We start from the raw sequence: 13,532 nt of genomic DNA on the forward strand, positions 1-13,532 counted from the left end.
GTACCAGTTACAGCTGAAGCTCATATATATTCTGAAGCACCCACTGGCTGTGCCGTTACCAGGCAGGGTGCAATACGAGCACAAGGAAGGCTACACACTGCCAAAGGAATCCTCTAAAATGGGATTCTTTTGTCTTTACAAATTTTTATTATAAAAATCTAAAATAGTAATAATACTAATAAAAATAATAATTTTAAATAATATTTTATATATATATATATATATATATATATAGATATATATATATATATATATATATATATATATATATGTATATGTATATGTGTGTGTGTGTGTGTGTGTGTGTATATATATATATAGATAGATATATAGATATATATTTATATAGTAAAAATATTAATAATCATCATCATATAAATAATAATAGTATGGTTAAAAAAAAAATATACCCCTGATACACCCTATATTATATATATTATATATATAGTTATTTTTCTACAATAAATCAAATATTATTAGCTATATACTATTGCACACCCAGATTAAAAACGACTGCCTTTGAAGTCACAAATGCACATTATGTATACGGAAAATCCCAGATCATAAATAATTCTACTATAAGATCATTCCATTCTAAAAAGAAATAGGGGGTACCACTCTCCTAGCAGCGACCTATTCGGATGTTTTCTCTATTTTATTTTTTTTTTTTATTAACCATGTCAAGTATTTTAAAAGCAAAACGGTTTCTCTATTCGAGTAAAATAGGCATTTGATTAATTTAGCAATTTTATTTGTTTTACTCCATTTAAAGAGCTATTGAAAGTGCCTCGTGTTATTGTACTACAATCTCATTGATAGTATGCAATGCCTGCAAAATATAAATAATATATTAATAATATATCAATTGTACCGCGTAGCAGCTAGTTAATTAGTCCTCCAGACTTCATAAACACATTGCCGATTGAGAAAAATAAATAAATTTGGATGTGTTATATTTGAAGCTATTTTTAGGGTAGTAAAATTAGAAGATAAAATAGTTGGTGCTATATGGTTGTTAATTTAACTGAGTTTGAAGTGAGGAAAGATAACGGCCAATGTTGTTGGCCTGTACCATTCGAATGTTGAAGTTGAATTAACAGCAATAGAACAAAAACTATCAAGAAAAATATATATATTAATATATATATATATATATATATATATATATATATATATATATATATATATATATATATATATATATATATATATATATATATATATATATATATATATATATATATATGTGTGTATATATATATATATGTATATATATATATATATATATATATATATATATATATATATGTATATATATATATATATATATGTGTGTGTATATATATATATATATATGAGAGGAATAAACAATATATACGTGTATATATATATATATATATATATATATATATATATACACACATTTATAAATATATTAATTTCAATAGATATTTAATACTTTAAGAAATGCACAGTCCTATATATATATATATGCGTTCAGTTAAATCATTTTTACAGATTGTCTAGTTTGAGAAATGCACAGTCCTATATTAAACCAGAGCAAGGCTGACAACACATAATATTCTGTGACAAATAAATTACGTAAGGAAAATTAAGCCCCAAATGATGCTTCATTTAAAATGCAAAACCCTTCCTACGTCTAATTGTCAGTAGGAAGCGAAGCTGACGCTAATTAGCTGACAAATTAAAGCCTAGTTCTAAAATATGATCTTGGCAATTTCCATTTTTTGATAATGCATTTGGATTCTAACTACCGACTGAAAGATCCCAAGTAAAAATTAGAAGCAATTCATCTCTTGTGCCATACAGAGTGATTTTTTCCCCCCAAGTTCCCATCTCTTTTAAACTTCCAGATGGTAAGTTCTCTGCAGAAGAAGCCACCAAGGCATGGTGAAACCACATGGGATGGGCACCACCCAAAGTTTTGTGCCCTGTGAGAAGCCCAATGGATCTTACCTGATGAAGGTCTGTCTGAGTACCTGGTACAATAGACCCAGGCTGGCCACAGCATAGGCTGCTGGTTGTTGGTGGAGCTGGCTTGAGAACTATCAGAGTCCGAGCTCATGGAATGGTCTCCACTCAAGGCTCTCGGTTTGTGGGCTCCTTCCATGGCCACCTCGCTTTTTTTGTCCTGGGTGACAGTGATGGCTTTGGATGCCCCTTCTCCTTCGGTGGCACTGCCTCGGTGCTGGCTGGGCTCAGTCCCAGACCGAGCCACACTGTCCCTGCCCAAGTAGAGCTCATCATGGTGGGCTTCCTTCCTCCTCCCGAACTCCGGCCGCAGGATGTTATCAATGAAGAAGTTGGTGACCCTATGGTGGGGCTGATGGTTTCCTGGAGCCTGGAGCAGGATCCCCCGGTTGGACTCATCCCCTGACTCCTGGTGCTGCTCCACTTCCCTGTGGTTCTGGTCATTCTCTTCCATGCTGTAAGTCCACACGAGCTGCCTCAGCCTTTAACCCTTTTTGTGCTGCCTGCCCAGTCACCTACACATTCAAATCCCCCCACCCCAAACCAGAAGGTCTCAGGCTGGCCGGTGCGCTCCTCCTGAGGCTCACTGATTCAGCACTGCAGCGAGCCAAAGCATCCTCTTCCCCAGGTCGGGCTCATCTCCAGGCAGGAGCAGGTAAATCCTTCACAGGGACCGGCAGACAGGTGGTGTGTGCAGCATGCAGGCATCAAGGCTACAGATGGCTTGGAGGAGCATCTATAGAAGAATACAAGGTGTAGGGAGCTGTGTGCACAGCATGCACACTGAGAAAGGAAGGAGATCAATGGGACACCAGGCAGCTCTGTCCTTATTTTGTTGTGGTAAATAATCCCCAGGGCTGCACTGAAAGGCTCTATACTGTGGATAATTTAAGAATCACTCACTGGACCTGAAATACTTTCACTCTGGATTTTTGTTCTTATTTTTAATAGAGCCTCACAAGTGACGTGGGAGCCCGGTATCCTAGACACGTGCCTACAGCCAATAGACGGGCAGCCACGGCTCACGTGACCCTGATCCTGAGTAGTAAATTGACAAGCAGGAGGCCACTCCCACTCGCACCCCCACCACTTTTTTTTTTTTTTTTTTTTTAGAGCACTCTCTCCTCCCCCATTCCTGATCCCTCTTCTTATCTTTAAAGCTGCAGCATCTACCAGGAAAGGAGAATGTGTGTGTGAGTGAGTGTGAGTGTATGCATGTATGAAATAACACATCAATCAATGCTCATCACCACTGCCTAACATCTCTGTTCATCTGATCATCAGTCCTCTGAATTATTTCCACTGCAATTCTACTGTCTTTGTAAAATGGTCTAAATTAATTCTTATCATCACACATAAATACAGAACAAATAGCTTTAGATTCTCCTTTAAGTATCCATTTGCAGCACATTTTAGAATTATACTAGTGTAGAATATCTATCTATCTATCTATCTATCTATCTATCTATCTATCTATCTATCTATCTATCTATCTATCTATCTATCTATCTATCTATCTATCTATCTATCTATCTATCTATCTTCCAACCTGTCATATCACAGCCTGCCTCTGTCTGCCCCGTCTCCTGCTGGCAGTGCCCTCATCCTCTCTTCCTTCCTCTGTTGCCCCCTTTTCTCTTCTGCCTCCTTTTTAGCCTATCAGTTTCTCCTTGTTTAATCCCGGCTCCTTTTTCAAGATCTCCTCCCTCTCTCCTCATTCTTTCTCTCTCCCTAGTTCCCATTCCCTTCTGGTTCTGTTCTCTACTTCATTCTCTCTCTTCATCCCTCACTCTCATCTTTTCCAATATCTTTTCTTTTCCCCCTCTCTCCTAGATCTCCTCTATGAACCTTTTACATAAAACAGTCTAGTGTAGGCGAATTAAGGTACATGGGATTGCATAAAAACACCCACCTATCTTTCTTCTCTGTTGTCTTTCCTGCCTTCTCTTTTTTTCTTCTGGTATTCTCTCTTTCTCCCTCCCACTCTCTGCCTCACCAGCTCTTTATTTTTCTCGCCCTTCCTCTTTTTCTCTCTTTCCCTTTCTCTTTCTTTCTGTCTGGCTTACTATCCCTCTTTACTTTCTCCCCCTTGTCCCCCTTCCCTGGCTCTGTTGGTCTTTGTCCATCTCAACTCCCCCCTTTTTGCTCTCCTAACAAAGCCCCTCTCTTTTTTTCTTTCTTCACTGCATCCTCCTTTTTCTCTCTCTATCCTCCCTATGCCCCCACCTCTTTCTATATCTATTTTTCTCTCACTTTTATATGCCATCCCATTGCTCTTTTCCTGCCCCTCCCCCCTCTCTCTCTCTTCTCTATACTTCTCTCCCTTCAGCATATCTTCTACCCCCTCTTCTTTTCCCTCTCTTTTATCTAAGTCCCACTATCTCATCCCCTCTATCTTCTCTTTGCCCCCCTTTTGCTCTTCTCTCTCTCCTTTATTCTCCCCCTCTACCTGTCACTTGTCTCTCATCTTCTTGCTCCCCCTCTCTCTAATCTCTCATCTTCATGCCCCCCTCTTTCCCTTTCTTACCCCCCCCCCCCATCATGACTCCCCACACTCTTCTCTCTCCTCTCTATATCCCTCTGCTCTCTTTCACTCTCTATGCCCCCTCCCCTCTATCTCCTCCCTCTCCGTGCTCCACTGTCTTCTCTCTTTCTTTCTACCCCATCTATGTCCCCTGTCTTCTACTCTCTCATCTCTTTGCCCCCTCTTCTCTCTCCTTTTCTTACTCCCCCGCTCTCTTCTCTCTCCTCTTCATGCCCCCTCGCCCTCGATTTTGTCTCCCCCTTAATGTCTCCTCCTTTCTCTTCTCTCTATATCCCTCTGCTCTGTATTCCCTCTCAATGCCCCTTCCCTTCTATCCCCTCTCCCTCTCCTCCCTCTCCATGCCCTGCTGTCTTCTCTCTCTCTCTTCTCTTTGCGCCCTCTCCCTCTTCTCTCTCCTCTTCTTGCTCTCTTCTGTCTCCTCTTCATGCCTCCTTTCTCTCTTTCTTGTCCCCCCCTCACTCTCCTCTCTATATCCCTCTGCTCTATTTTTCTTTTCCCTCTCTATGCCCCCCTCCTCTCCATTTCTACCCTATCTTCCCTTCCCCTCCATGCCCCACTGGCTTCTTTCTCCCCTATCTATGCCCCCTTTCCCCTCTTCTCTTCTCTTCTACCCTTTCTACATCTCCTCCTTCTCTCCATCTCACATATGCTCCTGTCTCCTCTTTATCTTATTTTTCTTCTCTCTATACCCCCCCCCCCCCAAATCCTATGTCTCTTTCCAATCTCTATAATTTCGTCTCCTCTTCATCTTCATTTTATCCCCCCCCCCCCTCTTTCTGTCATTTTCTCTCTCCCCTCTTTATTCCCCTTTTCTCCCCCCCCCTTCCTAATTCCCTCCCCCCCTTCTTGCCCCCCTTCCTCCTCTGTCTTTCTCTCCACTCCTTATCCCTTTCCCCACTTCCTAATCCTCTCTCCCCTTTCTTGCCCCATCCCTCCTCTGTCTTTCTCTCCACTCTCTCTTTCCCCTATCCCTCCTTCCTAATCCCCTCTCCCATTTCGTGCCCCCTTCTCTTTCTTTCTTTCTCTCTCTCTCCCTCTCTCCCTTTTCCAATCTTTTACCCCCCTCTCTCCACTTTCTCCTATCCCCCCTTTCTAATATTATCTCCCCCTTGTCTCTCCTCTCTCTCTCTATCTCTCTCTTGCCCCTCTCCCCTTTCTCTATGTCTCTTGACCCCCTCTCTCCTACACCCCTCCTAATACCCTCTCCCCATTGTTGCCCCCTCTCCCTCTTCTTGCCCTCCCCTCTCCTCTCTCTCTCTCTCTTGCCCCTCTCCACTTTCTCTCTCTTGCCCCCCCTCTCTCCTATCCCCTTCCTAATACCCTCTCCCCCTTCTTGCCCCCTCTCCCTCTTCTTGCCCCCTCTCTCCTCTCTCTCTCTTGCCCCTCTCCCCTTTCTCTCTCTCTATTGCCCCTTCTCTCCTACCCCCTTCCTAATACCCTCTCCCCCTTCTTGCCCCCTCTCCCCCTTCTTGCCCCCTCTCTCCTCTCTCTCTCTCTCGCTCTCTCTTGCCTCTCTCTCTCCTCTTTCTCCTCTCTCTTTCTAGGGTTTTTTCTCCCTCTCCAAGTGCCCCCTACTTTGCAATAACTGTCCACAGCGTTTCGGGCTAGTGTCTTTTGCCTATAAATTCCTGAAGCCCTACAGAAATCATATACGAATCTACACTGCAAGGTAATACATTACTGCAGCATCAAATGCAACATTTGTGTAGCTAAAACTGAGCAAGATTCAATGTCAGCTGAGCGTGACTGGCACTGATAGGGTTACATTCTGCAATCACCTCAGCCAAATAACTTAGTGATTATGAATAAAACAATAATCTGGTATTTGGATGTTTGCTTGAACGATCTCGGGTTTGTGAAAGTCAGAAAAAGGTCAGTGACTGGAAGAGGAGCTGTGCTATGAGATGAACACATGACCTGACCACAGGCAAACACCCAACTCCCTGCAAAGTCCCCAATAATCACTGTGCATACAGGACCCCTCATTGCAGGGGCTGAGCTGTGTGCAGCACATGTCATGGAGCAACCAGGCATGGATCCATACCCCTGCACCTTTACATTGAGCTGACAATGTCTTCCTACAACCAGCTTAGTCAAATGATAATACAACACACATAAAGGAAACTTCACCAACTACTAAACTCCCTTAAATCATAGTCAAATGATCTTATTTATAATTGGGTCCGGTAGTCTTTGTTAAGGTATAAGCAGCAACACAGCCTGTGTGGAGTTTAATTCCTTTACTTCAGTCACAGCTAGGACAGACTGCAAACTGATGTCAGTTCTTGGGAATGCAAAACTGAATTCAATCATTCTATAAACACTTCTATTGCCTATGCATGGTATGTGATTCTATGTCTATGGGATTGCACTACATATTTCACGTTGTGGGATCTCAAGATAGAAGGGTACAGTTTGGATTTTACAATATTTGTGGGAACTAACAGGTTGTAAAGTTTCAGTGGTCATTTTAACAAACATTGACAGATAAAAAACAGGTTTAAAAATGTTGTTGTTGGAATCAGAAGAGCAGTTGTTGTCTACCAGTGGCCAACCAGTTTTCAGCTTTATTATTAAAATGACATAAAGACATGGATTGCTAGCTATGGACAACAACTCCACTTAGTTCTCTCGGCCCTATGTAGATTTATAACTACTCCACATCAATTCTGTACTCTTATAAAAACCATATACATTTCCTACCATCTCCAAACCCCCATTCCTTCTGATTTAGAGATCAAGAGGCTGATTTACTAAAGGAGTTGAGAATCCTCATACAATGAATGGGGTGAATGTTCACTTCAAACACTTCAATCATCCAAGCATTTAACAAACTGTTTCCTCTATACTTATTTTACCTGGATATAACTGGATAATTGAAGTGAGCATTCACTCAGTTCATTGTATGAAGATTCTCAACTCCTTTGTTAAGTTAGCCCAAGAATGCTCATTAGGAGTTTGTGAATTTAGTTAATTTCTATGGAAGTATGCATTATGGGATTAATGAATTCATAAGTATGTGTTTACTATGAATTTGGGATATTTAAAGAAAACATGTGCTCGGATAATAGGTTAGACAGTGTAGAAAATACTTTTGTCAGTGGTTTCAATGTTTCCACAATCCACTTTAACACTTCTATCTAGACTAAATATTTGTATTACATTCCCTATTATAACTAAAAGGGGGGACTTTCAAAGTAACCCTGAAAATGGTGTAAAGACCTTACCAGGAGAGCTGCCAACAGGACTGAACTGGTGAATATCGATGTAATATGCATAATATATTGGATGGATTGGAAAAAAGTAAAAAGGTGTGTCTATCCCATAATCGGTATTCTGCAGCCTATCCCCTCATCCGCTTTTTCCACAGCCTATCCTTTCATTACCTATTTCCACAGCCTATCCCTTCATTCGCTATTTCCACAGCCTATCCCTTCATTCCTTATTTCCAAAGCATATCCCTTCATTCCCTATTTCCACAGCATATCCCTTAATTCGCTATTTCCACATCCCTTCATTCCTTTTTTCCAAAGCATATCCCTTTATTACCTATTTCCACAGCCTATCCATTAATTCCCTATTTCCACAGCCTATCCCTTCATTCCTTATTTCCAAAGCATATCTCTTCATTCCCTATTTCCACATCCTATCCCTTCATTCCCTATTTCCACAGCCTATCCCTTCATTCCCTATTTCCACATCCTATCCCTTCATTCCCTATTTCCACAGCCTATCCCTTCATTCCCTATTTCCACACCCTATCCCTTCATTCCCTATTTCCACAGCCTATCTCTAAATTCCCTATTTCCACAGCCTATCCCTTAATTTCCTATTTCTATAGCCTATCCCTCCATCCGCTATCACATACCATAACCACGGTCCAATAATGTCGTCCGTTAGCTCCACAGCCTAACCCCTATTCATTATTTTCTTAACATAATACATACCCTAATATAGCCTAGCCCCTCATCCGTTAGTTCCACAGCCTAGCCACTAATACTCTAGTGCCACAATTTAATCTAATCCACTATTTCCGCAGCCCATGCCCTCATCTTCTATTCCCATTGCATAACCCCTCATCCATTTTCCATAGCTTAACCCCCAACTCGCTAGTTCCTTAGCATAATCCATAATCCTTTTCCGCAGCTTAACCCTTCTTTCGCTACTTCCACAGCAGAACCCCTTATTCTTTTTCCACAGCCCAAATTCCTATCTCTCCTGCAATGTTTGTCAAAACCGAACTCCTCAACCTGTTAGTTCCATAAACCTAAGCCATCATCCAGTAAATCCACAGCCTAATGTGACATTCACTGTTTATAGCCCAACCCTTCCACCATTGCTATACCATAACTCACCAAAAAGATAGTTCTATAGTCCAACCCCTAGTCCACCATTTTTCTATGGCCTAAAGACTCTTATTAAGCTAGTGCCATAGCCTAACTCCTCATAAACTATTCCCATAGCCTACCCCCAGCCCCCCACCCTCTTCCTTTTCCATTTCTATAAACCATTGCTATTGCCTAACCCCCCATAGGCAAATTTTATAGACCAACCTCCGCCCATCATTCCCATAGCCTAACCATACATGAGCAGGTTCTATAGCCTAACCCTACATCTAGTTCACAGTTTGTGGAAGAAGGTTGTCCCTATATGATACATCAGGATGATACCTAACCTAAGCCAAAAAGTCAGACCTGGACCTTTGACCTTTCTTATTTACTGACAAGCTGAAGTTTCCAAACCTGGCTCATTAAGATATGAGATAGGGTTGGCATAGTATGCTACCAGCATAGCTAATGAATTCCTAAAGGGAGGACACATTTGCATCATCTGCCTGTGTTTGAGTATGTATAGACACATGATACACATATATTATACACATTGCATAGTAGAGCCTTCCAATAATAATTTATTAAAGAACAATAGGCTCTATAGAAAAATAAGTTTGTGTTCCCTTGTCAAAAAAAAAAAAAAAAAAAAAAAACGCTTATACATTGTACACAGTTTAGGCGAGTTTACGAGAGTTTAGCATTTTTTCTGCAAGAAAGCTCCAACCGAAAACGCAAACCTTTTTTCCTACCTCTAAACACTGAGCTCAAAATATGCCTCTTATCGTCCTCATGTGCATAGACACATAGGATAACATTGAGCTGCTTCTACAAACAGAACACAAAACTGGGGTATTGGACGGATAGAAATTAGTTGTCCAAATAGATTACATTTATATATGTGTGTGTGTGTGTATATATATATATATATTTTTATATTCTGTTTGTGACTCAGTACACCTGGACAGTTCTTGTAAACTGAGTATTTGCCTATTACTTGCAGTCTTTGGTTCTAGTTTACACAAGTATTGGGGTTATTTTCTAAACGTTCAAGATAAATCTCACTAGAGGTATAAGCTTCATACGCAAATCTGCAGCAAATCCCTCTACTATACATGGGTCATAGTCTATGAAAAATAGATTGGTGCTGGTAGGGCTCACCTATCTCACAAATAAATAAAAAATGGGGTTGATTTACTAAAAGAGTGAAAGGTGCTTGAGTTAGTTTAAAGAGGACCATACACCTATACAATATGCTTGCATAAAAATATTTAGATCTACCATCTACCATCATCACGCGTATAAGGGCCTGCCTGTTTGGATCTAAATTTAAAGAACTGTTTATATTTGTACTAATATTATATCGTTTTGTTAGATCTAATAAATTGCACAGAAATTGTACAATCAAATATACAGTGCATGGCCAGCGTCAGTAAATGAGGTGAAGATGTGTTGTCAAAAGAATTAAAAAAATAAAACTAAAAAAAAACGAGTACAAAAATTATATATATATTTTTTTCTTTTTTTATGAATAAAGTGCAAAATCCTGTTTAATATATATATATATATATATATATATATATATATATATATATATATATATATATATATTATATCTATCTATCTATCTATCTATCTATCTATCTATCTATCTATCTATCTATCTATCTATTGTGTATATATATATTTGTTTTTTATTTGTTCTTTTTCTTTTTTTTTTTTTTTTGATGAGTAAAGTGCAAAATCCTGTTTAATTAATATATATATATATATATATTTCTATTTCTATTTCTATATCTATCTATCTATCTATCTATCTATCTATCTATCTATCTATCTATCTATCTATCTATCTATCTATCTATCTATCTATCTATCTATCTATCTATCTATCTATCTATCTATCTATCTCTCTCTCTCTCTCTCTCTCTCTCTCTCTCTCTCTCTATATATATATATATATATAAATGCCTCCAGGATTTTTTGTGAAATGCACATCTCAGGTGTCCATCACAAGGCTGAGTTTAGTCAAACCCTGGGTTGGAGTGCTAGAGGAATATAGGCTACACGCTAGCAAAGGGTATGTTAGTAAATAAGATACATTTACAGTAAATATTCAGTCATATGCCAGGGAATAAAAAAAAAAAAAGGATTCAGTTTATTTACTAACATTAACTTTGGGTGGACAGCCTCTACTTTAGGAAATCAACTCCAGTGTTTTACTAGGAATAAACTGATAATTTAAAAACCTCACCTATGTGCCCTGGAAATGTGAAGGGTCAGTGTGTGCTTTAGTAATCTATTTCCATGATATTTATAGCACTTGCATCCCACCCACTGTGTACCAGGTGATCTGGCCTTATGCTCCTGTGCCTGCAGTGTGATCCAGACATACAGTATAGTGTGCCCCAGACTAGATCAATACAGTGCATTACTGATGACACCACTACTATTTGGAGTCATTAATAAGCTTTGGGAAGAACCAATCAGGTTATGTAACAACAGAGGAATCTGGTTACTATGGGTAACACATATTTCCTAAATGAAGCCCTCAGCAGTAGAGAGCTGAGCTGTGTCTAGGCATTTGTAAGGGCAGGCCAGGGCTTTCCTGGGGAGCAGAGTGGATCCTGGAGAGTGCTGAAGGTCAGAGGCACCTTGCTGCTGCTGTCTTTGTTAGTACACATGAGCCCTGAGCTCTGTATTCCCGGGCTGCATCTGATTAGGAATGCAGGAGGCATTCATGGGAAAAGCCTGTGACTGGAGAGAGCGAAGAGCCCAGGTCGGCTGCTGTAACCCTAAAGGGAAAAGGACGGCCACATCCACCGACAGCACACAGCAGCCGCAGCGCAGCCTAGATGAGGATGTTATATTTGACTTAACAGTGAGCGCAAGTAATTAATGGCTATCCTTAGTCCTGACAGCTGGAGTAATAGGATGCCTCTGCGGGCTAGGAGCTGGGGGAGGTGGCAAGACATCTCTCTCCAGTGACTGAAGGAAGCAGTTTGATCTCAGTGGTGGGATTCCCATAGCTAACTATATTTTAAAAACATGAAGGTCACAACCTAACAGTATATATTTGCCAGGCGGTCCCACGTCAGCCCCTGCCAAGTGTTTTTCCCTCCTTCTAAATGACTTAACTCTGCATGTCCTTATAGGCTTCATTTTATTTTATATGGATCAATACATAGGACATAACAGCTCTATATATATATATATAAACACACACACACACATACACACATATATATATATATATATATATATATATATATATATATATATATATATATATATATTATATATATATATATATATAGAGAGAGAGAGAGAGAAGAGGATGAGAGGATGAGAGGATGATTTACCAAGGGAGTTGAGAGTCTTCACACATTTGTGAATGTTGACATCAGTTGTGAAAAACACAAATTCCTGAATGTCTATTTCATCTGCACATGATTGCTTATTGACAATTTATTGTGTGAAGATTCTTAACTCCTTTAGTAAATCAGCATGAACGTCTATTCATAATATGTACATATGTAATCAGGAATTATTTTTTCACAACTGATGTCAACATTCACAAATGTGTGAAGACTCTCAACTCCCTTGGTAAATCATCCTCTCATCCTCTCATCCTCTCATCCTCTCTCTCTCTCTATAAATGACTGTATATTTATCAGAATATATGTTATATTTATATATATTTAAGCTATACAACAGAATATATATATATATATATATATATATATATATATATATATAGAATAATATCTATCTATCTATCTATCTATCTATCTATCTATCTATCTATCTATCTATCTATCTATCTATCTATCTATCTATCTATCTATCTATCTATCTATCTATCTATCTGTCTGTCTGTCTGTCTGTCTGTCTGTCTGTCTGTCTATCTATCTATCTATCTATCTATCTATCTATCTATCTATCTATCTTATCTATCTTAAATATATATATCTATATCTATATATATAGATATATATCATAAATGTGTGTGTGTATATATATATATATATATATATATGCCATTGGTTTCAGTTTGGAAGCACACATTCTTAAATAGGAATATATTACTTAGGTACCTATATGTCTTTATATGAACCTATAGTTGATGTAAAGCAAATGTTATTATGTTTCCTCTCAATAACCAAAAGACAAATTAGCAAGCCAGACCAGTGTAAAACTGGAGGATCTTCACTGGCAAAAAGACGGAATCTTTTTTAAGGAGTTGAGAATAGTCACTAAAAAAAGTTGAAAAACTAATTTCTGCTTGTTGATTTCATCTGCATATTTAATAAATCTTCACTGTTTTTTGAGGAACATGCTTAACTCTGTATGTTAACCGTGATTAATTGGCTGCAATGATCATTTTTAACATTATGGAGTAGGTTACATATTGGATGAAGGGCTCCCCTATAATAAAGAGGAATACCACTTTTATTATAGATGGACGATAGTAAATAAATAAATGAGATACGTATAATTATGATGGCAGTAGATATTGTAACAAATGTCGCACATACCGTAAACACTCTGGATTGTTACAACTGTTATTAATGTTCTGGCAGGTAATATTACTATAGTGTGTATGTGTATAAGTGTAGAACATATCATATAGGTATATATATACTGTTGGATGACAAACATTTTTA

The 13,532-nt window shown here is 38.8% G+C and overlaps 1 protein-coding gene across 2 annotated transcripts in view; it reads right to left on the reverse strand.

Moving 5' to 3' along the window:
* The window catches only part of EN2 (engrailed homeobox 2), an 8,399-nt gene extending 5,387 nt beyond the window's left edge, over nucleotides 1–3,012 (reverse strand). For both annotated transcript variants that reach the window (XR_014225290.1, XM_082258130.1), the window contains exon 1: nucleotides 1,978–3,012. Coding sequence is in view for 1 of the 2 variants with exons in the window: in XM_082258130.1 (XP_082114256.1) it covers nucleotides 1,978–2,446 (469 nt within the window). In the remaining variant the exon portion in view is untranslated. The remainder of the gene's footprint in view (nucleotides 1–1,977) is intronic.
* Nucleotides 3,013–13,532: the final 10,520 nt, after the last annotated feature.

The sequence above is a fragment of the Pelophylax lessonae genome (assembly GCF_965119305.1).
Source record: "Pelophylax lessonae genome assembly, chromosome: 5".
NCBI lineage: Eukaryota > Metazoa > Chordata > Amphibia > Anura > Ranidae > Pelophylax > Pelophylax lessonae.